We start from the raw sequence: 20,631 nt of genomic DNA on the forward strand, positions 1-20,631 counted from the left end.
ATGGGGATCAAACCTGGGTAGGCCACGAGAAAGGCAACTGCCTCCCCGCTGTATAATTGCTCTGGTCCCCTTGGTCTTTAGTCTTCATTCTCTGACAATCTCCTTTTTTATTTAATTTTATTTTTATTTTTTGAGTCACACCCAGTGATGCGGAGGGGTTACTTCTGGCTCTTCACTCAAGAATTACTCCCGGAGGTGCTTGGGGGACCATATGGGATGCTAGGGATTGAACACAGATCGGCTGCATGCAAGGCAAATCCATCCCCTCTGTACTATTGCTTTGGCCTCACAATCTCCTTTTTAAGTGGCAGTTATCTGGAGTCTGACATAGGCTTTGTATGCAGGAGGTCTGAGCCTGGTATGCCTCCCCCCAAAAAAAAAATTAAGTGACAACTATTGTAAAATGTTTGTTTTGGTTTGGTTTGGTCCATACCTGGCAGTACTTGGGACTTATCCTGCCTCTGCACTCAGGAATCTCTTTTGGTGGGGCTGGGAAATGAATGTGGTGCCGGGAATGGAGCTTGGGTCAGTCGTATGCAAGGCAAGCGCCATCTCACTGCACTAGGCTCTGGCCCGAAAAGCTTTTTAGCCTCCCAAGTAGTGTTCAGGGAGTGCAGGGAGCCCCGGCTGTTAGCCTTGGCTAACAAGGGCAGTTCTTGGCAGGGGCCCAAGGATACAATGCTGCTTGGGTCCTGTGGTACCAAGGACCACCCGGAACACCCAAAGCTGTGTCCAGCAATGCTCAGACCATGTGGTGGCTGGGAGAAGACCCTGGATGACCTGCATGAAGGCTCCTTAGCCCTGCATAATCTCTTCGTGCTATAAGGCATTATTTATTTATTTTAAAATATTTATATCGCATTATTTTGATTAAGGATTTATCTACATTTTGGCTCTGTGCTCAAGGGGCCTTACGTGGTGTTGGATTGGAACCAGGGTAGTAGCCCATGTGCTGGGCAAGTGTCTTAACCTTTGTACTTTCTCTTGTGTTTTTATGAGGGTAATTCTGCAGTCTCCAGGCATGTTTAGAGGACCCAGGGCCACTCTTAGCGGTACTTGGGCCCTCTGGGCCAGAGTTTTCATCAGTAGGACAGTAAATGTGTCTGCTCAGCTGTGCTGGACTCATGCCTGCCTCAGCCCCGGGGCCACTTGTGGGCCCTCACTTTCATTTCTTTAAGGAACAGTATTTTGGTTTTTGTTTTTTAATTAAAAAATATAAAATCGTTCAGTGATTTATTACATTCAATATTCCTACACCAATCCCACCACCATTACATCTTCCCACGACCCCATTGTTTTCTATTTTCCCAGCCACCAACCAAGCCTGCGCCAAGAGCAGGCCCGAAATGATTTATTTTGTATTGCTTGTTATGATTAATTCGCTAAAAATGATCAAAAAAGATTTCCTTAAAAGAAAGTGTGTGAAGGTTGTTGCATCTCACCCGGGAGCCCTTGGATGAGATTACTTACATGTTACTACAGAGGAGACAGTATTTTTGAATAGCTTTAGATTCGGGAAGAACTGCTGAGACCTCAGAGCCCTTCCCCATCCACCTTCCCCTTGGGAGTGACGAGTGTCCACGCTGCCTGGAGACAGCTGCTTCCTCCTGAATCCCCCTTCCGTGCTGAGGCCGGCAGTAGGGGACCCATGTCTTCTCCCTGGGGTCCCTGTTGTCCTCTCTGCCCTGCATGGCCTCCCTGGCCTTCTGTCCAATTCTCGTCCCATCCGGAGCAGGCCGGACTCTCAATGGAACTGGGGGCAGGTGGCTTTCATCACAGACCAGTTGCAGGGAGATGCCGGCACAGAGCCAGGGGTGTTGCTCGAGGACGTGGCTGAGTGTGGCCCTTCCTGGGAACAATTAGGTTTCTCTTCAGAACTTCAACGTTGGAGCTCCCCAAATTCACAGCAGCTTCTTCACCATGAGTGGTGGGTGGCCCTGACTCAGTCCATCTGAAAACTGAGTGTTAGTACCACACAGAGGGTTCAGGGCACCACACGGTCTCGAGCACAGTGGGGAGGCAGCCCTGGAGGCCCTGAGCACAGAGTGCCTGGGGTTTGGGCGTCACTGTCACTGTGACCCAGGCCCTAGCACTGGGGGTACTGGCGGGGGTGGCTGGGAACCTCCAGGAGAGGCTTTGAGCACCATTTGTGAGTCCTCCACAAAAAAAAGAGATTCTCAGGAATGAGTGACCTCCCCCCATCTCCGCTTACTTCCGGCAGCTTGGCAGTCACTGCTACAAACTGCCACAGGTGCCATACAGTCTCATCAACAGCCGTGATCCAGAGGCTCAATAGGAATCTCTCAGAAGAGAGCACAGACAGGCCGCCAGACCCTGCGCCAGGCTGTTTCATTTCGGGCAACCCAGAGGGGAGTGGGTGAGGCCCCTCCCTGCCCCGGTGGAGCCAGCCCTGAAGCTGAAACAGAAGTCAACCACCGCCATGTTCACGAACGTGCTCCACTTGCTCGGGCAAGCTCACCTGTGAAATGAATAGATGAGTGAATCTATTCCTGGACCGAAAGTGCTGCCGCGCAACATCTCATACTTTACACCGCCAATATACCAAGTGTAGTGCACCACACTTGATTGGGTTTAAAGTAAAAGGAAACCGATCTTAGGGTAAATATATTTACACATATATATATATATTGCACACACACTATATATATATATATATATATATATATATATATATATATATATATCAATGCCTCAGGGACCTGGGCCCTACGAAAACAGGATGAGAATGCTATTCAGGTATCCCAAAGAGGAATCGAAAGAGCCATGCTAGGAGTATCACATTTCACTCAAGTAAGAGAAGGAATCCAGAGTTCCGACCTCCATCAACGGTCAAGAATCAGGGATGCTTGGGGCTGGAGCAATAGCACAGTGGGTAGGGCGTTTGCCTTGCACGCGGCCAACCCGGGTTCGATTCCCAGCATCCCATATGGTCCCCTGAGCACCGCCAGGAGTAATTCCTGAGTGCAGAGCCAGGAGTAACCCCTGTGCATCGCCAGGTGTGACCCAAAAAGCAAAAAAAAAAAAAAAAAAAGAATCAGGGATGCTGTCTCGTTTGCCAAAGCATCAAAAATCAGATGGTCCGGACACGTAATGCGATTCAGAGATGACCACTGGACTAGAGCTGTTACCAACTGGATTCCATGGGACATCAAAAGACCCTGTGGCCGCCCACCAACGAGATGGTCAGACTTCTTCATCAAAATCCTGAATGAACGATTTGAGGCTCTTCCTGTTCCTGGAGCGAGCAGATCTCATTGGGCTACACTAGCACGCGACAGGGACAAATGGAGATCTTACTGGCGCCCGCTCGAGCAAATCGAAGATCAACAGGATGACAAGTGATACAAGTGATATATATCCCATTGCTCATCAATTTGCTCAAGTGGGCACCGGTAATGTCTACATCGTGAGACTTGGTGCTGTTTTTGGCATATCAAATACGCCACAGGTAGCTTGCCAGGCTCTGCCGTGCGGGCGAGATACTCTCGGTAGCTTGCCGGGCTCTCCGATTCCTCCATCCCTCTTGCAGATCATATTCGATATGCCAAAAACAGTAACAACAAGTCTCACGATGGAGACATTACTGGTGCCCGCTTGAGCAAATCAATGAGCAAAAGGGTGACAGTAACAGTGACATTTGGGGGCAGAGTTTGGGGTTCGGGTTGGAAATACAGTGGTGGGAAGGTAAAATGGTGGTGGGATTGGTGTTTGAATATCAAATGTAATCAAATATTGTGAACAACTTTACAAAAATAAAATTAAAAAAAAGTTTCTGACCCAAATCCAGCCACACATGAGGACATATACAAGGACACTGACGGAACAGAGACAGACCCTCATGGGCAAACCCTGGGCCAGATCCCAGCTGGGAGAAGACCCTGCAGCCCCCAAGTTCCAACAGATGGGGGTAAGGGAGGCAGAAGAGGCTCTTCAGTCTGTTCAGCGGGGCTGTGCAGGGGTGAGGGATATAGAGGGGGCTATGCAGGGGCAGAAGGGCTGTGCAGGGGCAAGGGATATAGAGGGGGCTGTGCAGAGGTGAGGGATATAGAGGGGGCTGTGCAGAGGTGAGGGATATAGAGGGGGCTGTGCAGGGGAAGAAGGGCTCTGCAGGGGTGAAGGATATAGAGGGGGCTGTGCAGAGGTGAGGGGCAGCGGGAGCTGTGCAGGGGAAGAAGGGCCCTGCAGGGGTGAAGGATATAGAGGGGGCTGTGCAGGGCAGGGGCAGAAGGGCCATGCAGGGGTGAGGGATATAGAGGGGGCTGTGCAGAGGTGAGGGGCAGCGGGGGCTGTGCAGGGATGGGGGGCAGAGGGGACTGCGCAGGGGAGCGGCGCAGAGGGGCTATTCAGGGAAGCTTCCATGGCAGGAAAGCAGAGAAAGGGGAGTTGCAGGTGCTCGCCTGTGGAGGCCAAGATGTTGATTCTCTCACACAGAGGCGCCACCACACCACACTCCTCTCTGGGGACATCTGAGGGCAGCACCATGGGAACCAGCACGCACATACATGCAGATGTGTGTACGCATGTACACATGTGTACATAAATATGCATGCGTGCACACACATGCATGTGCACTCATGGGCACACGTGGGCACACATGCGTATACTCATGCATGTGCACACACGAACTCGGGCCTTGTGAAAGCAAAGGCCTGGACAGCCTGAGGGACATTTGCCCACGACTCCTGTAGGCGCCCTGCCCTGGCTGGGCTTGAGTGTGGTGCAGCTAACATCATCCTTCTCTTCGTGACTCTTCCTGGGGCCACCCAGGCTCCGGCTTGGGCCTCCCTCCAGGACTTACTCTCCATGGATTCCCCATACCCGTGGGGGCACACGCACACTTGGCGGGGTGTCCCTGGCTGTCACTTCGATGCTTCACCCTATGGGCTGTGATCTGGGTGCTGGAGGTCAAACCCCACAGAGGCGCAGGCACGGAAATGGGGCTCAGAACCTTCCCCCCTCTCAGAGCTGGAAGCCACAGCCCGGGCGGTGGGCACGAAGAGGGAGGCCCCCCAAGCCCGGGTGGGCCCTTCCTATGGCCTGCCATGGCGGCCGGCCTGGCGCTGCTGGAACCTTCCTGCCCAGGGCTCCAAGGCCAAGCTGAGGCCTGGGCAGGAAGCCCTGGGACCGCCGCCCCACCCACCAGACACGCCCTGTTCCATCAGCCCCACCTACCGCCCGGCCCACTCTGTGCAGACTCCGGTGGGGCCTTGGCCCACTGAGCAGCCTGGGGGCACGGGACTTGCTGTTCTGGGTGAGGAAGATCCAGATCCCCATAAAGCCCTTGGGCCCATCCCACCGTCGCTTTAATCTGCTCCGTACACTCTAAAAGTGCCACCAAGCTCTGGGGGCCACAAACAACGCCTCCCTGAGCCGGCACTGGGAGGGGGCAGGACCTGGCACGCTGCCAGGTAGGGAAGCCCAGGCCCTCCAGGGGAGCGCGGCCAAGGGAGGGCTGGGCTCCTGCTCTGGGGTCTTCAGAGTCAGGGCCTGCAGGGAGCGGCCCCCCTCAGGGGAGGCCTCCCATGGGTGGGGACGCGCCAGAAAAAGGGCACAGTGGCACGCACAGAGGCTGAGCTCTGGCCCCTCTGCCCCGCCAGATCTTTCCGGGTCCCCTGGACCCGCAGTCCTGAGTCTCACTCGGGCTCCCCGCTGGTGTCTGCACCCTCCTTGCCGACCCCACAGTGCTCCCTGAGTCCTGATCACCCCCCAGCCTGTGCTCCTGCACTGAGGATCACCTCTGGCTGGTAGCCTCGTCCCGGGGGTGGCTAGGAGGGGCTGTGGCCTGGGCTGCTGGGGCAGGTCTGACTCCTGATGTGGAGTGAAGGAGGTGGCAGGGGGACAGCGACCTGCAGACTCGTGAGCTGCCCAGGTGTCCGCCCACCAAGCACAGCGGGTGGCCACAGCTCTGTGTGCAGTCCTGGGGCTGCCCAGCCGGGGGCCGAGGGGCGGCTCTTTCTGTCTTCCACAGGGGGTCACGGGCCACACGCACTGGGCATGTCCAAGCAGGGCTGGGCCCCCCACAGCAGGCCTGTCTCACCATACCCACAGGTGCAGAGCCCTGCACTCGTGCAGGCGGGGCTGATGGTGGCATGACAGGAGGCTGGCAGGGGGCCACTGCTGGTCGGCTTCTGCCATCAGACCCACGGTCACTCAGGACGGTGCATGAGGGGCAGCAGCCACGGGGCAGGGTCACGAGGAAAGCGCTGCTGCCCCCAGAGCCCTCCCCCAGGCTGGCGGCTTGTAAAATCTCTGGCCCTTCTCACACGTGCATCTGTCCTGGGGGCTGGCAGAAAAGGGCTTCTCACAGGTGGGCCTGGTGGCCTGGGGACTCTGACACCTCCCAGCACGGGGCACGCTGGTGCCTGCAGACCAGGGTCCCTCCCAGAACCTTCCTCTAGACGGAGCTGGCGACTAGTCGCTTTACTCTCCCAGCCGCTGAGCCCTGGGCCCGCGGTCATGTCTCTGGGCCGGGCCAGAGCTGCAGCCAATCCCTCCGGCTGTGCTGGGAGCTCAGGGAACGATCCTGGACCCTTTGCTGGGCCTCTCCCCGTCTGCGTGAACACCTTGACCACCTCCTCGTAGGAGGGACCTGCTCAGAGCCACACGGGCTGTAGGCTGAGGGGCCTTAGAGTCCAGGTCCAGCTCCTGGAAGGGCGGCGGTAGGCCCAGGGGTTACTACTGCACAGAGCTGTGGGTTGTGTGGAGGGGAGGGCAGGAGGCCCACACTTCCTCCAGTGTCTGGTGTGGGGACACTGGCCCTGCACAGGTCCCAGTGCCATGGGCCAGGCCCTCACTGTCCACCCTGCGGCTTGGAAGCGGCCTGGTGGGGGTGTGGGCGGCAGGTGCTGGGCGCTCCCGTCCAGAGGCGGCAGAAGCAGGAGGGGCCTGGGCTGGAGGAACAAGGGCTGGCCCTGCTGGCTGGTCACTCTGCAGACCACCCAGAGTGCAGAGGACACAGGGCTGGGGCTGGCTGTCCTTGGCTGTCCCCGGGGTTGGGCTCACTCCCAGGACACACTATCCCAGGCAAGGCAGGGACGTCCATGCTGCCGTGGCCAGCGGGCACGGGGAAGACAGGCAGGAGGGACCCAGCCAGGCATGATGAGCTGCGGTTCCTGCCGCTGACCTGCAGTGCGGAGGGCTGGGGACAGTAGCATTTATTGAGGGGCCCTGGGCCAGAAGCCCAGAGGCTCACAGGGGCTCACGCCAGCTCTGAGGTGGAAGTGGGGGTGGGCGCTCTTGGCTTCAGGACTGGGGGGCCGGGGGTGGTAGTGCTCGTCAGCACCCGGGCCACAAAGAGGATCTTGTAAGTCTCCTTGACGTCCCCGCGGAGCTGCAGCAGGGCCGACACCACGAGGGGGTGGTCCGACTGTGGGGGGCGAAGAGGGCACTCAGGGGCTGCCACTGCACTTGCCCAGCCCGCCCAGGGCCCTGGGCTCTTGGGGGTTTCCTGAGCACCTACATCAAAGTTCGGGGGTGGCACCCAGGAGATGCTGATGGTCTTGGTCTGGCCGCGCTCCACAGAGCCCTTGGTGGGCTCCACGGTGAAGCCTTTGTGCTGCAGGGACGAGACACTGTCCAGACTGAAGTCCACCACCTGTAAGGCAGGCAGGCCCCGAGGAGCACAGGGCAGGGAGCACGAGGATCACAGAACAGGGGGCATGGGGAGCACAAGACAGGTAGCATGGGCATGGAGTATGGGAAGCATGGGGTGGGAAGCGTGCGGTGGGAAGCATGGAGCACGAGGGCAGGGAACACGGGGAGCATGGGGAGGGAGCATGGGACGGGGAGCATGTGAGCACAGCACAGGGAGCACGAGGAACATGGGACAGAGAGCACGGGGCAGAAAGCATGTGGAGCATGGTGCCAGGAGCATGGGGAGCATGGGGTGAGGAGCGTGGGGCAGGGAACATGGGAGCACAGGACAGGGAGCATGGTGCAGAGAGCACGGGGAACATGGGACAGGGAGCATGAGACAAGGAGCACGGGCAGCACGGGGCAGGGAGCACTGCCCAGCGTCTGGGGGGTGCACTCACCTTCTTGGAGGTTGGCTGGTTGCTTCGGATGCAGCCCACCTGTAGCTCCCGGGTGGCCGGGGACGCCGGTGTGTCCTCGTCCAGCTGAATGTAGTCCAGTGTCACCAGTATGCCCTTCAGCTCCTCACCTTCTAAGGGGGGAGCACTGCCTAGGGGGCACCGGGGGCGACAGGGGCCGAGTGTCTGAGCGTGCCCGGGCCCACGCGGGGCTGTGTGGGTGAAGCGGGAGAGCCCCACCTTCTCCGTGCTCCAGCAGCGGGACGGTTGACAGCGACTCCACAGGCACATCAAGCGGGTCGCCTCCCTCCACAAACATGCTGTGCTCTCGGGCGGCGCCCTTCAGGAGGATCTGGCGGGACGTGTTCTGCGGAAGGCCACAGAGCCCTGGTCAGGCTGAGCCCCGCGGGCGGGGGGCTGGTGTGGGTCCCGCCCGGCCACCACCTTATTGAAGAGCACGACCCGCAGCAGGTCCGAGAAGTAGAGGCTCTCGTGGTCAGGGCTGAAGGTGAGCGTGAAGTCCTGCGCCTGGCCGGGCTCCAGGACGCCCTCCATGGGGGCCACGCTGAACACGCTCTGCCCGCCGTAGTTCTGTGTGCCTGCGGGGTGTGGGCGCTGCAGTGGTGACCCTGCTCGGCCCTGCCTGGCACACGCCCGTCCCGGGCCCACCTCACCTACGACCTCCGTCCGGTGCATTCCCACGGCCCCCGCTGCCAGGAAGCGCGGCAACGGCACCTGCGAGTTGGGCCCGCTGTCCGCCAGGCTGTCCAGCTGCATGGAGAACTCCACGGGCAGCGACGAGCAGTTCTGCAGCTGGGCGGGCAGGGGGTGCTGTGGGCCGGCCCATCCGGGTCCCTGCCCTGCCTCTGTCCCTCCCCTGCGTCCCTGCCCTCTCCCCTGCGTCTCTGTCCTCTGTCACAGGGGCTGCTCTCCCCTCCAGACCCCTTCCTCGCTGTCTCACTTCAACCTGCAGGGCCCCATTCAAAGCTGGGCCAGGAAGGGCAAAGGGGCAGGGCTCCAGCCCACTGCCCCACCCTCTTGGGCTCTCCCAGGGCACCTTGAAACCCATGGACACGGTCTCCCTGGCGATGACGTAGCCCATGTGCAGGATGTCACCCTGGATGGAGCAGGTGATCCTGGGCTCCACACCCGTGCCCCTCAGGGTGAGCGTCAGGGCGCCCCGCTTGGTGATGATGTCCAGCGCCTCCTGGGCCTGCGCGGGAGACGGGGCCGTGTGTGTGTGTGCGCGCGTATGTGCGTGCGTGTGTGCACGTGCGTGTGTGTGCATATGTCTGCGTGCGTGTGTGCGTATGTGCGTGTGTGCGTGTGCGTGTGTGTGTGTGTGTGTGTGTGTGTCCGTGTGTGCGCGTGCGCGCACGTGCACGTGTGCCGGGAGGGGCGAGGCTGCTGGGGCAGGGCTGTGGGGGCGGGCCCGGGCTGCGGTGCTCACCAGGACGTTCTCATGGGGAGAGAAGGACAGCGCCAGGGTGTGGCTCTCGCCTGTCGCCAGCTTGCTGACAGGGTTCAGCAGGACAAAGGGGCCATCGGGGTTCAGCAGGGAGAAGTCCACCTGAGCCTCACGTCAAGGAGAGGTGGGGGAGGGCATGGCCCCCGCTGCTGCCCGGCCCCAGAGCAAGGATACGTCCAGGCCTTGGGAGCACACGTTCTGGATGGAGACCTTCCTCAGGCTGCTGTGGCCTGAACAGGGGCAGGGGTCACAGCCGGCCGGGTGGGGCAGGGCGGGGCAGGGCGGGCGGCAGGGCCACCTGCAACTCACCGATCGCCACCTCATCAAACTCGATCACGGTCCTGCCGTTGTTGGACATCACCATGATGGACGGGGCCACTGTGGGACACCACAGCTCCAGGTAGAGAGTGTGGTGGGGGCTGCAGGGGCAGCAGGGGCTCAGGGCGGGGCCCTGTGGCCTTGCCCCCACCCTCGCCAGGGAGAGGCAGAGACTGGGTCTGGCCACACCCCACCCCTGCCCTGGTTTCGCACCTGAAGTTCAGGGGCTCCATCCCCTCCCTGTCCCTGAGGTCGCCGCTGGCCACGACGCAGGGGACCACAAACTTGTCAAACTTGCCTTGGAAAGACCTGGCCAGGCTGGCCTGCAAAGCCTGGTACTGGTCTGAGCTGGAGGGAGGCATCAAGATGCAGCCCCCGCCCCGGGCACAGAGGACAGGGCTGGACAGCCCCATGTGATGGCAGCCCCAGCCCCAGCGGCTCCAGTCAGCACAGGGGAGCAGGTGCCTTGGACAGCCCCCCCGAGTGCCGCGTGCCCAGGGCCAGGCTGGCAGGGGGAAGCCGGGCTGTGGGCAGGGGCAGATGCCGGGGAAGGCGAGGTCCAACCCACCTGGGCGCCAGCTCTTTGCTCGGCGGCTCCTGTGTATGGGACGGCCGAGCTCGCTGCTCCTGCTCGTGGCTCTGCCGCTGGTACACTGAGGATTTCCGCGGCTCCTTCCTCTGCACGATGGTGGTGCTCTGGCGGTGCTGCCAGGGGAGAGGCCGGCTGGGGGCCACTCCCTACAGGTGGAGCCTTCACCCAAGGGGAAACCGAGGCAGCCTCGGTGTCCCTGTGCCTTTCCGGCTGCTACAGGGGTGCCTGGGAACCACCCGGAAGGCTGAGGGGGACCCCCCCAGTGCTGCTCTGCTGCATCCCTGAGGCCTGACCCCCTGGCCAGGACCTGGACGTCTGTCCCTGGACAGAGGCTCCTGTCAGCCTCCCAGCCACCCTCCAAGGAGCTGGCTCGGGTGTCGCCATACGCTCAGGTGGCTTGTGCCCCAGGTTCCAGTGTGGGGGTGCCAGGAGAAAGGTGGCGGGAAGTCGACCCCCACCCTCCCACCCCTGCCTGCCCCTCACCAGCTTGACCTCCTCGTCTTTGGTCTGGAAGAGTCCCTGCTGCTGGAGCTCCGCAGGCAGCTTGGGCCCGAAGGTCACCTGGACCAGGCACCTCTACAGGGAGTGCTGGAGAGTGGCCTGGCTGGGCCGACCCTCACCTCCCCCGGCCAGGCCGACCCTCACCTCCCACAACTGGGCCGACCCTCACCTCCCCCGGCCAGGCCGACCCTCACCTCCCACAACTGGGCCGACCCTCACCTCCCCCGGCCAGGCCGACCCTCCCCCCCCGGCCAGGCCGACCCTCACCTCCCCCGGCCAGGCTGACCCTCACCTCCCACAACTGGGCCGACCCTCACCTCCCCTGGCCAGGCCGACCCTCACCTCCCCCGGCCAGGCTGACCCTCACCTCCCACAACTGGGCCGACCCTCACCTCCCCTGGCCAGGCCGACCGTCATCTCCCACAGCCAGGCTGACCCTCATCTCCCACGACTGGGCCAACCCTCACCTCCCCTGGCTGGGCCAACCCTCACCTCCCCCAGCCAGGCTAACCCCTCATCTCTCCTGACCAGGCCGACCCCTCACCTCCCCTGGCTGGGCGAACCTCACCTCCCTGAGCCGGGCTACCCCTCATCTCTCACCTCCCCCGGCGGCCGTGCAGCCGCGCTCACCCCTTGGCAGCTGCTGGAATGAGGAGCAGGCCTGCGGCCAAGGGTGCTGGGTTCTCCGGGCCTTCTGCTCTGGCCCTGAGGACCCCCGGGCCTACACCCACCTTTCCGGGAAACACAGTTCCCATACAGGGGGAGATGGTGATGGGTGCATCGTGGGGCACCAAAAACTCGAAGGAGGTGGGCCCCGCGGGGGTGGCGTCCTGGGAGCCGGCGGGGGCGCCGTGAGTGCTGATGACGTACAGGGTGGCCACCGAAGAACTGCTCAAGGCGGTGGTGGCAAACTTGATCTGGCAGTGGGACAGCTCCAGTGGCGGGGAGACAGCCACCGCCTGGCACGCCAGCTTGAAGCACCTGGGGGAGCCATGAGGGGCAGCTGAGGCCCCTGCCCACCTCTGAGGCGCCCACATGGGACCGTCAGCGTGTGTGGCAAGTCCTGTCTCCGGCACCCATGCGGGCCAGCGGTGCCAGGGGTGAGGGCACTCCTGGGCTATAGGTGAGGCTGTCAGCTGCGTCCCTCCTTCCTCTTCTATGGGACTCCAAGCCACAGTTCTCGGGTTCCCGGGCCAGTGGGGGACCTGACCCCCAATGGCTGTTCTTTAGTGAGAGTCGGAGGAGTCACACGTGCTGCAGGACCTCTGGAAAGCCACCAGCGTGCTGGCTTGGAGTGTCCCCCAAGTCCCCGAGCTCGTAGCTGTCGTCCCCCCAGCCCCTCTGCCCCCTGCTCCTCCCAACCCGAGCCCCGAGTCTGTCCCAGTGGCCTGGCTTCAGGGCTGGCGGGAGGCGCTGTGACAGAAGCCATCCGGGCAGTGAGAGTGAGGCGTGTGCGGCTGGGCTGGGGGTCCTGCGGGGCCCCTGGAGTCTGTGGGACTCCGGTCCTCTGCCCTCCACTTCGTGCTGCTGTCACGGACAGTGTGCCAGGGACTGGGCCCGCACAGCCTTTCCCTGGCCCCACCGGTCACTTTTGGCCACTCACCTGCCCCTCAGGCCTCAGTGGCCACTCGGGGGTTACTGTGCCAACCTGTGATTTACAAAATCCCATGCTCCCTCAAACAGTACGACCACAAGAGCAAGGCGCGAGCTGCTCCCCCCACTGCCGTGGAGAACGCCCCACGACCCTCCGAGTCCAGAAAGACAGGCGGTCCCCACAGAGCGGGGGGCTGAGCCGAGGCGGCAAGAGAACAGGGCTGCCAGGAGAGCGTGCACCGCAGCTCTGGCACCTGCTTCTGGCGCAGGACTGTGAAGAATGTTGCACAGACGGCAGCGTAAGGCAGCGAGCACAGCTGAGTGGGGGCTGCTCGGGACAAATCTAGCAGGAGAGTCTGAGAGTCTGGCCAGCTGGGGACACTGGTGCTGGGAGTTGGGCCCTGGTGACACTGAGGGACTGAAGCCCAATCACGAACAGCTGTGTAACTGCCTCACGTGATCTGTGAGAAGCCTCCCAACATGCCACAGGTGTACACGCGTCGGCCTGGAGGTGGGGGGCCAGAGTTCGCTGTTGAGGCACAGACTCCGTGCTCTGTGCCCAGGACGCCTGGCGCCACGTTGGAAGAGCACATGCAGTGAGCCCTGCCCCAGAGGGCCACCTGAGAGCATGGGCTGGCCCTGACAGAGGGGGACGCAGGCCTTGCTCGTGCAAGCCCTCGAGGCCAGTCCTGGCCATGCATGGCACGCTGAGCCCCTGACCACAACCCACCCTGCCAGGCTGTGTGTCACCACCAAGCGGGCCAAAGGACAGGACACAGGCCAACCTCAGGGCTGACACTGCCCTCGGCTCTCAGACCCCCACCCCGGGGCACAGTGCCACACGTGCTGGTGGGAGCACTGCACAGCTGCTCAGGAGCCATCAGCACTTCCCCATGAAACCCAAAGTGAAGCTTCCAGGTTGCCATGATCCATTCTCCACCCTGAGGCGTTTGCCCAGGCAGAGGGAGGCCCAGGCTTCCAGCACCTGCGTGTGAGTGCTGGGTGCAGGTGCCCAGAGGGCTGCTTCAGGGCCCTGCCAGGGGCTCCATGTCTTCCTCTGCTCGGGAAGCTCAGGCCTGGTGCCCTGAGGCAGCTCTGCGCAGTGCGACCTGCCACGTGCCCCCGCTGTCTCCGCGTGCAGTGCTGCACACGTGCCCCTGCTGTCTCCGCGCGCAGTGCCGCACATGGGCACCCGCTGTCTCCCTGCGCAGTGCCACACATGGGCACCTGCTGTCTCCCGCGCAGTGTGACCTGCCACATGCTCCCGCTGTCTCCGCGTGCAGTGCTGCACACGGGCACCCGCTGTCTCCGCGCGCAGTGCCGCACAGGGCACCCGCTGTCTCCCTGCGCAGTGCGAGCTGCCACGTGCCGCCGCCCACTGTCTCCCGTGGGAAATGCTGCCCGGGCCCCGGTGTCCTGTCCCTGGTCTGAAACCCCACTGGCCAGCAGTGTGTCTCTGGAACAGAAATAGGCACCCCCCCGCAGGCTGAGCCAGACTCCCCGCACCCCTGACTGGCTCACCGGCCAATCTCGGACTTGCAGATGAGCTCAAAGCTGTACTCCTTGGCCTTGGTGGGCTGGAAGATCACGTCGAGCTGCAGAGTTTCCAGGGGCAGAATCGTCCCAAAACCATCACTGGGCTGAATATCCACAAACTGGCCAGCAGGAACCGTGGAGGAGACCAGAGACACAAACTGCTCAGGGGTGCCGTGGGGCAGAGCTCGTGAGAGCACCATGTGAGTGAGCGTACGTGTCACGAGGTACCTGTGTGAGCACATTATGTCCGTGAAACCTGTGCACGTGTATGAGCACACATGTGCCATGAGTACTGTGTGAGCATGAGAGTGTATGTGAGCATGGATGTGCCATGAGTACTTATGTGAGCTTGTGTGAGTGTGTGTGAGCACTCATGTTCCATGCGAGCTTATGAGAGCATGTGTGTGAGTACAAAAGTGCCACAAGTGCTTGTGCAAGTATGTGTGAGTGTAAGCAGCATGTGTGCAAGCATGCGCCTTGAGTACATGTGAGAACATGAGTGAGTGTATGTGAGCACACATGTGCCACAATGTGTGTGAATGTGATCGTGCATTCACCATGGGTATCTGTAGGAACATGTGTGCTATGTGAGTATGCATGTCATTAATAACTCTGTGAACATGTGTGTGAGCTAGTGTGTACCATGAATCCTTGTTGGAGCATGTGTGTGAATGCGTGTGTGCACATGTCTATGTGTGCACCTACATATAGGAGCGTGTTTATACCTGTTGTGTATGTCTCTGTGTGAGCATGTGTGCATGTGGGTTTGCAAGTACGACGCTTGCATGTCTGTGTCTGATCATGTGCACACTTGTGTGTGCCGTGAGCCAGCATGTATGAGTGGGTGGGGCAGTGCAGGAAGGAGTGAGGGACCCTGATCTGGGACCCTCCTGTCTGCTCTGTAGACTGGAGGGTGAAGTCCTGGGTTCTGGGTCTGTGCCAGGATGGAGGAGGGGGGAGGAGGAGAGGGGGAGGGCAGAGAGGGAGAGAGGGGGCAGAGAAGGGGGAGAGCGAGGGATGCAGGAGGGAGAGAGAGGAAGGTAGGGATGGGAGATGTGGGGGAAGAAGTGGGAGAATGGGAGAGGACAGGGATGAGGCTGGCAGAGCAGCGTGGGGACAGCAGTACAGAAGAGGGATGAGCAGGGGACGGAGGCGTCGAGGAGCGTACAAGGCTGCCCCGCAGTGGCCACAGGACCTGGGCAGCAGCTGGACAGGCCTTGCCCAGAGCGCCCTGGCTCTGCCCGCCTCAGCCCCCTCCGCCGCTCCCTGCAGCAGGAGGCACCTGGGGGAGCCCGACGAATCCAAACTCCTGGGGCAGGAGGGAACAGTTACAGAGGCTGATCTCGGCTCTGATGGCTTCATAGATGGTGCAGTAGCCGAAGTCCACCACGGAGGGGCTCAGCTGCAGGTCCGACGTGGTGACGATGGCGTGGACAGTGAACTCCACGGGTCTGATCTGAGGAGCGAAGGGCACAGCTGGTCACTCACCGGCAGTTCACGCTCCCCCCACCCAGCGCTGGAGAGGAGGTGCCCAAGAGGAGGGAGTGAGTGTGCACATGTGTACACGGACACACAATCAGATGGCCAAGCAGGCACAGGCAGGGGGCAGAGGGATGGCGCCCAGGGGCAGGGTCTGCCTCCTGGGAACTGCTCAGCTCCCAGAGACCCCCAGAAGACCCCCACTGCATCCCAGGAAACACCTGGCACAGACCTGGTCAGCCACCCTGATGGTCATCGGGGCCTCCAGAACTCTGCTCTCCTTGTCGAAGTACTTCCCTGCGTCCTCTGGGAGAGAGTGTCTGAAAAAGGAGTGTCAGGAGCTCCTGCGCCTTGGTAAACCCGACCCAGGCGATGGCGGGAAGGGGAGGATGCACTGAGAGCCGCCACGCCCCGTGTGCACAGTGCATGCGTGTGGAACCCTAAAACAGTACCATCACTTAAAGCCAGTTATTTCTGGGAGAGGAGCGACAGCCCGGCAGGTAAGGTGTTTGCCTTGCATGCAGCTGGCCAGCTGACCAGGGATCGATCTCCTGAGCACTGCCAGCAGTGATTCCTGGGCACAGAGCCCTGAGCGTCACCAGGTGTGGCACACACCCCCCAAAAAAAGCTTCCTTAAAATTTCCTGAAAGAGAGTTAAGTTGGTAAGAAATGTCAGGAAAAGGCAAAGGGGCTCCTGAGGCCGCGTGGTGGATGGGGCCCTGGGTCCACTCCTGGTACCGCGTGGTCCTTGGGTGGCCTCAGAGTGCCTGAGCCCCCAGAAAAGAGAATTGAAGACAAGGTCAAGACAAAAAAGGAGAGACAGAGCACCAGGCCCTAACCTTGGGCCTCTGGCTGTGACTAGGGGCAGAAGGAGGCAATGGGGTGGGGAGGGAGGCAGCCACAGACCCAATGTGTGGACTCGATCTCAAAGCACAGGCCAAGGGGAGGAAACAGTCTCAGAAGTAACAAGAGATGGATGAGAGTCCCCCTAAGTCGTGGGATTGCCTTGTGGCAAGGGCAGCAGGCACACACGCTTGCTGGGGAAGTGGAGGGGACAGCTCAGCTCCAGGAAGGGCCAGGTGTTCATCAGCGTGGGGGCCAGGCATGAGGATGGCAGGCCCGACAGTCACTCCCCTGCCTGCACGCATATGCAGGCACACATGCACACACATGTAGGCACAGACATGTACACACACGCACACATGTAGGCACACACGCACACACATGTAGGCTCATAGACATGCACACACATGCAGGCACACGCACACACACATGTAGGCACATAGACATGCACACACATGCAGGCACACACATATGCAGACATACACAAGTACACACAGGCAGGCACACACTCACCGTGGCAGGAACTTGAGCTGCACCGAGAAAGACGACAGGGCCTGGATGTAGCCCATCTCGGGAAGGAGCTCAAAGTGGGCCCTCAGCTCCTTGCACACTTCCAGCTTCAGACGCAGGGCCACTTTGGACCTGAGGGCCCCGAAGTCCCGAGTCAGTCAGTGACGGCAGGACCCCGTCTCCACGTGTGCCTCAGGCCTCAGGGGCGCTGCTGAAAGGCCAGGCCAGGAAGGGCTCTCCCCGATCAGGGCCTCGCCACCATCGGAGATGGCCATGTTTCTGGGAAGACCTGGCTGGCAGGCGCAGGACGGGGGCACAGGCCAGCCAGGCTCCACCTTTCTCCAGCCTGTGGGCAGGCTGTGGGCAGGGCTGGCCTCACAGCCCTCAGCAGTAGCTCTGCACGATGCTTGGGTCCCCAGGTGGGCCAAGCCACCAGCCCCTGGCCTCCAAAGCTCTTCCATCCTCTGCCGGCCAGGGTTTCTGCTAACCCAGGGCATGGGGACCCCTCCCTATGCTTACTGCGCCCACCACAGGCCCTGAGGCCGCCTGGCTGAGCTACAGGAAGAAAGGGCCAGGGTTGGTCCTCTCTCATTGCCATCCAGAGCCCTAGGGCCTTCCTGCGCCGGGGCTGGTCCACACTGCACATGTCTGTGCTGGCTGGGGGCCCCCAGTATCTCACCCATGCCTGGGCCCAGAAAATTGGCCAAATTAAGCAGAACCAGAAATCACCCTACAAAGCAGCCGGGCTCTGGCTGACCCTGCTCCACCCGCCAGGTCCCCAGGGAGGCTGGGCTGGCATAGGAGGATTGACCCTGCTGACCCAACCCATCGGGGATCCCAGCCCAGAGCACAGCCCTTGGGTCTCTGGGCAGCGTGCAGGTGTCAGGAGCCCCAGAAGGCCCTGGCTCACCGCGTTTGGATCAGGATGGAGGTCTGGTACAGTCGGTCATACATGCAGATCTTCAGGTCCACTTCAGGGTTCGGCACCCAGACGGGAACGTCCACAGCAGTGCCAATGGCGCTGAAAAGGAGCTGAGATGGACACGCACACTCAGCAGCCGTCCCGTCCGCCAGCTTCAAGCAGACCTAAGCTCAGCGACGGAGTCTTGGTAACGCTACTAAAATGGGAAGGCTGGTCATCAAACTGCCATGGTTTAGAGTTCTGTGGCACTACTCAGATTATCAGAGTGAAAGACCCTGGCGCGGGAGAGAGAATCCAGGCCTCAAGGGGCTGGCCTGCACACAGCCAGCCTGGGTTCAATCCCTGGGAGCCACAAGGGCACCCTGCCCCCGTATCCTCCTTATATTACATATATGAATATGTATAAGAATATCGGAGTCATATAAGGGATGACTTATAAGAATATAGGAGTCATCCCTGAGCACAGCTCGGGGCTGTCCAAAACCAAATAAATCAAAATCCTCTTAATTGCCAATATTTTCAAAGAACAAAGCAAGATGACGTAAGCCTCCTGTGCAGGCCGCGCAGCTCCAGGGTCAAACCCTCCTCTGCCGAGTCTGCCAGGGCCAGCGCAGGAGACGGGGCAGCTCAGCCTTGCCGGCCACTCTCTGTCCAGGTGAGCCAAGAGCCCATGCGTACACATCAAGGCTGCCCAGGAGCAGCCCTGCTGGGGCCACAGCCACCACCCACAGACACGCATTGTGGGCAGAGCTGTCCCCCAGGAGCCCACGGGCAGGGAAGGGAAGAAGGGAGAGCCGTTTCCCTTCCCGTAATCCAAACCAACACCTCAGTGGCCACACGCTCAGCACAGGGGCCCTGCGGGTCCTGCTGAGCACTGCAGGGCCATGTGGGGTATGGTGGGGTACACTGGGGTGCAGTGGGCTCTGTGAGGGACTGCAGGGTCATGTGACCCAGGCCCAGGAAAATGAGGGAGGGTGCCCGGGGAGCCGAGAGGAGGAGGATACGGGGGCAGGGTGCCCTGAGAGCAGCCCTCGCGTGGGCTCTTCCTCCAGCACAGGCAGACCCGGGGGAGCTGGGCTGGTCCGGGCACTCGCCTTTGTGCCCCAGGAGGCTGAGGGGTCACCTGGCCAGATTTCTCGTTGGTTTTGGCTTCTGGACAATATGCCGGGCTCAGTGCTCAGGGTTCACCTGCAGACGGTGCAGTGCCCATATTCCAGCATTTCCCTGTCCTTAACAAATTTTCAAGTTTTCAGATCAAATTCTGAGGGGCCACAGATGCCCTGTGTGTGTGTGAGATCTGGGGTTTGATTCCCAGCAGCACCAGAAGACAAGAATATAAAAATAAAGTGTCTCATCATCTTGGAGTGCAATTTTGCACATATTATTTTTATTTTTGTTTAGTTCTGGAACCACACTGCGGTGCTTAGGACTTACTCCTGGCTCTGAGCTCAGGAATCACTCCTGCTGGGCTCAGGGCACTGTGGGATTCTGGGGATTGAACCTGGGTAGGTCTTGGGCAAAGCAAGGCCCTACCCACTGGACTATCTCTCTGGCCCTTCATATGTATAAATCTGAAAGCCCGCTCTGCAGTGCCTGGGCCTGATGGTGCTGTGACTGGACCTGAAGAAGCTGGGGCCCACTTGGGCCGTATCTGGGGGTGCCTGGGGGTCACACCCTGAAGGGGTCGACCTAGTGGCCTTGGACACACAGATGCGCTCCAGCGCTTTGAGTCTCCCCATGATGCCTGAGGCTGGCCAGGCAGAGACAGACATCGGGCGTGATGAGGGGCAAGACTATTCATATGTTCGCACACGTGGCAGTCGCTTCCCACTCTGGATGCACGGGAAGCAGCCGTGGGTACTCACTGCCGGGCACTGCTGGTTCTTGAACAGGATCTTGAACTTGGCTCTGACCACTCCGGGGGTGGCAGGGGTGAAGATGACAGGCACTCTGACGGAGCAGAAGGGGTCGATCTTGCCCTCTCGGACCTGCACAGCCAGAGAGAGGCCGCCCTGCCTGAGTGCCATGATGGGCCCCGAAGCCCGGCCCCTCGGCCAGCTTTAAGCGTGAGTCTCGCCTGGACTGTCCAGAGCTTCCTGCCCCGAGTGGCCGGGTCAGCTGGGAGGACCATGCCATGCCCGGGTGGGGGACATCTGTTGGAGGTGGCCTGCTGACCTCTCCCAGTGAGATCTCAACTCGGTCCTCGCTCTGGGGAGACATCATGAAGGTGGTAGTCATCATTTCATCTGACTCTGCAAGAGGGACTCATGTGAGGGTGGCAGCACAGGCCATGACGTGACTCTCCGCCCTCTGCCCAGGCGTACTGCATTTCCTGCACTGCCCAGCCGCCCTCTCCTCCCTCTCAGGGATCAGTTAATGCATTCGGAAAAGGCTCTGCTCCCTCCCTGCTCTGTGGCTCTGGGCTGTGCTGAGGAGGAAGCTCCCAGCATTCCTGTCTGTCTCCTCCCTCCGGGAGGGGGTCACCAGGTGGTAATGGCCAGGTTATCTCTCTCTGACTGGTGGGCAGGCCTGAGGCTCTCAGGAGGACACCAGCATGGGGTCTGTGGGGGATGGTGTAGGGAAACAGGGGAAGGCAGGTGTGGGGGCTGTGGGGATGCGAACTACAAAGGGTAAAGCAGGTCAGCCGGGAAGGTGGGTGTGTGGAGAAGGCAAGTCTGTCCTGATGCAGTTGTAGGGCAGGATGGTCAGTGGGGAAGGAGGGTGTGTGGGGAAGGAGGGTCTGGGGAGGTATGTGGGGAAGGAGGGTCTATGGAGAAGGAAGGTCTGTGGGGTCTGTGGAGAAGAGGGCCTGTGGGGT

At 60.7% G+C, this 20,631-nt stretch overlaps 1 protein-coding gene across 1 annotated transcript in view; it reads right to left on the minus strand.

Annotated features, from left to right (window-relative positions):
• Positions 1-2,404: 2,404 nt before the first annotated feature.
• CFAP74 (cilia and flagella associated protein 74) overlaps positions 2,405-20,631 on the minus strand; it is a 54,410-nt gene continuing 36,183 nt past the window's right edge. Inside the window, exons 19-40 of the mRNA XM_055137766.1 lie at positions 19,989-20,065; positions 19,679-19,801; positions 17,802-17,923; positions 16,895-17,023; positions 15,771-15,858; positions 15,342-15,515; positions 14,045-14,178; positions 11,662-11,911; positions 10,913-11,005; positions 10,406-10,542; positions 10,051-10,185; positions 9,829-9,938; positions 9,694-9,749; positions 9,502-9,621; positions 9,109-9,264; positions 8,726-8,864; positions 8,496-8,650; positions 8,292-8,418; positions 8,055-8,203; positions 7,481-7,615; positions 5,757-7,387; positions 2,405-2,479 (exon numbers count right to left, since the gene is read on the minus strand). Coding sequence (XP_054993741.1) covers positions 7,220-7,387; positions 7,481-7,615; positions 8,055-8,203; positions 8,292-8,418; positions 8,496-8,650; positions 8,726-8,864; positions 9,109-9,264; positions 9,502-9,621; positions 9,694-9,749; positions 9,829-9,938; positions 10,051-10,185; positions 10,406-10,542; positions 10,913-11,005; positions 11,662-11,911; positions 14,045-14,178; positions 15,342-15,515; positions 15,771-15,858; positions 16,895-17,023; positions 17,802-17,923; positions 19,679-19,801; positions 19,989-20,065 — 2,777 coding nt within the window. The 3' untranslated portion in view covers positions 2,405-2,479; positions 5,757-7,219. The remainder of the gene's footprint in view (positions 2,480-5,756; positions 7,388-7,480; positions 7,616-8,054; positions 8,204-8,291; positions 8,419-8,495; positions 8,651-8,725; positions 8,865-9,108; positions 9,265-9,501; positions 9,622-9,693; positions 9,750-9,828; positions 9,939-10,050; positions 10,186-10,405; positions 10,543-10,912; positions 11,006-11,661; positions 11,912-14,044; positions 14,179-15,341; positions 15,516-15,770; positions 15,859-16,894; positions 17,024-17,801; positions 17,924-19,678; positions 19,802-19,988; positions 20,066-20,631) is intronic.

This window comes from Sorex araneus, chromosome 5 (genome assembly GCF_027595985.1).
Source record: "Sorex araneus isolate mSorAra2 chromosome 5, mSorAra2.pri, whole genome shotgun sequence".
Lineage (NCBI taxonomy): Eukaryota > Metazoa > Chordata > Mammalia > Eulipotyphla > Soricidae > Sorex > Sorex araneus.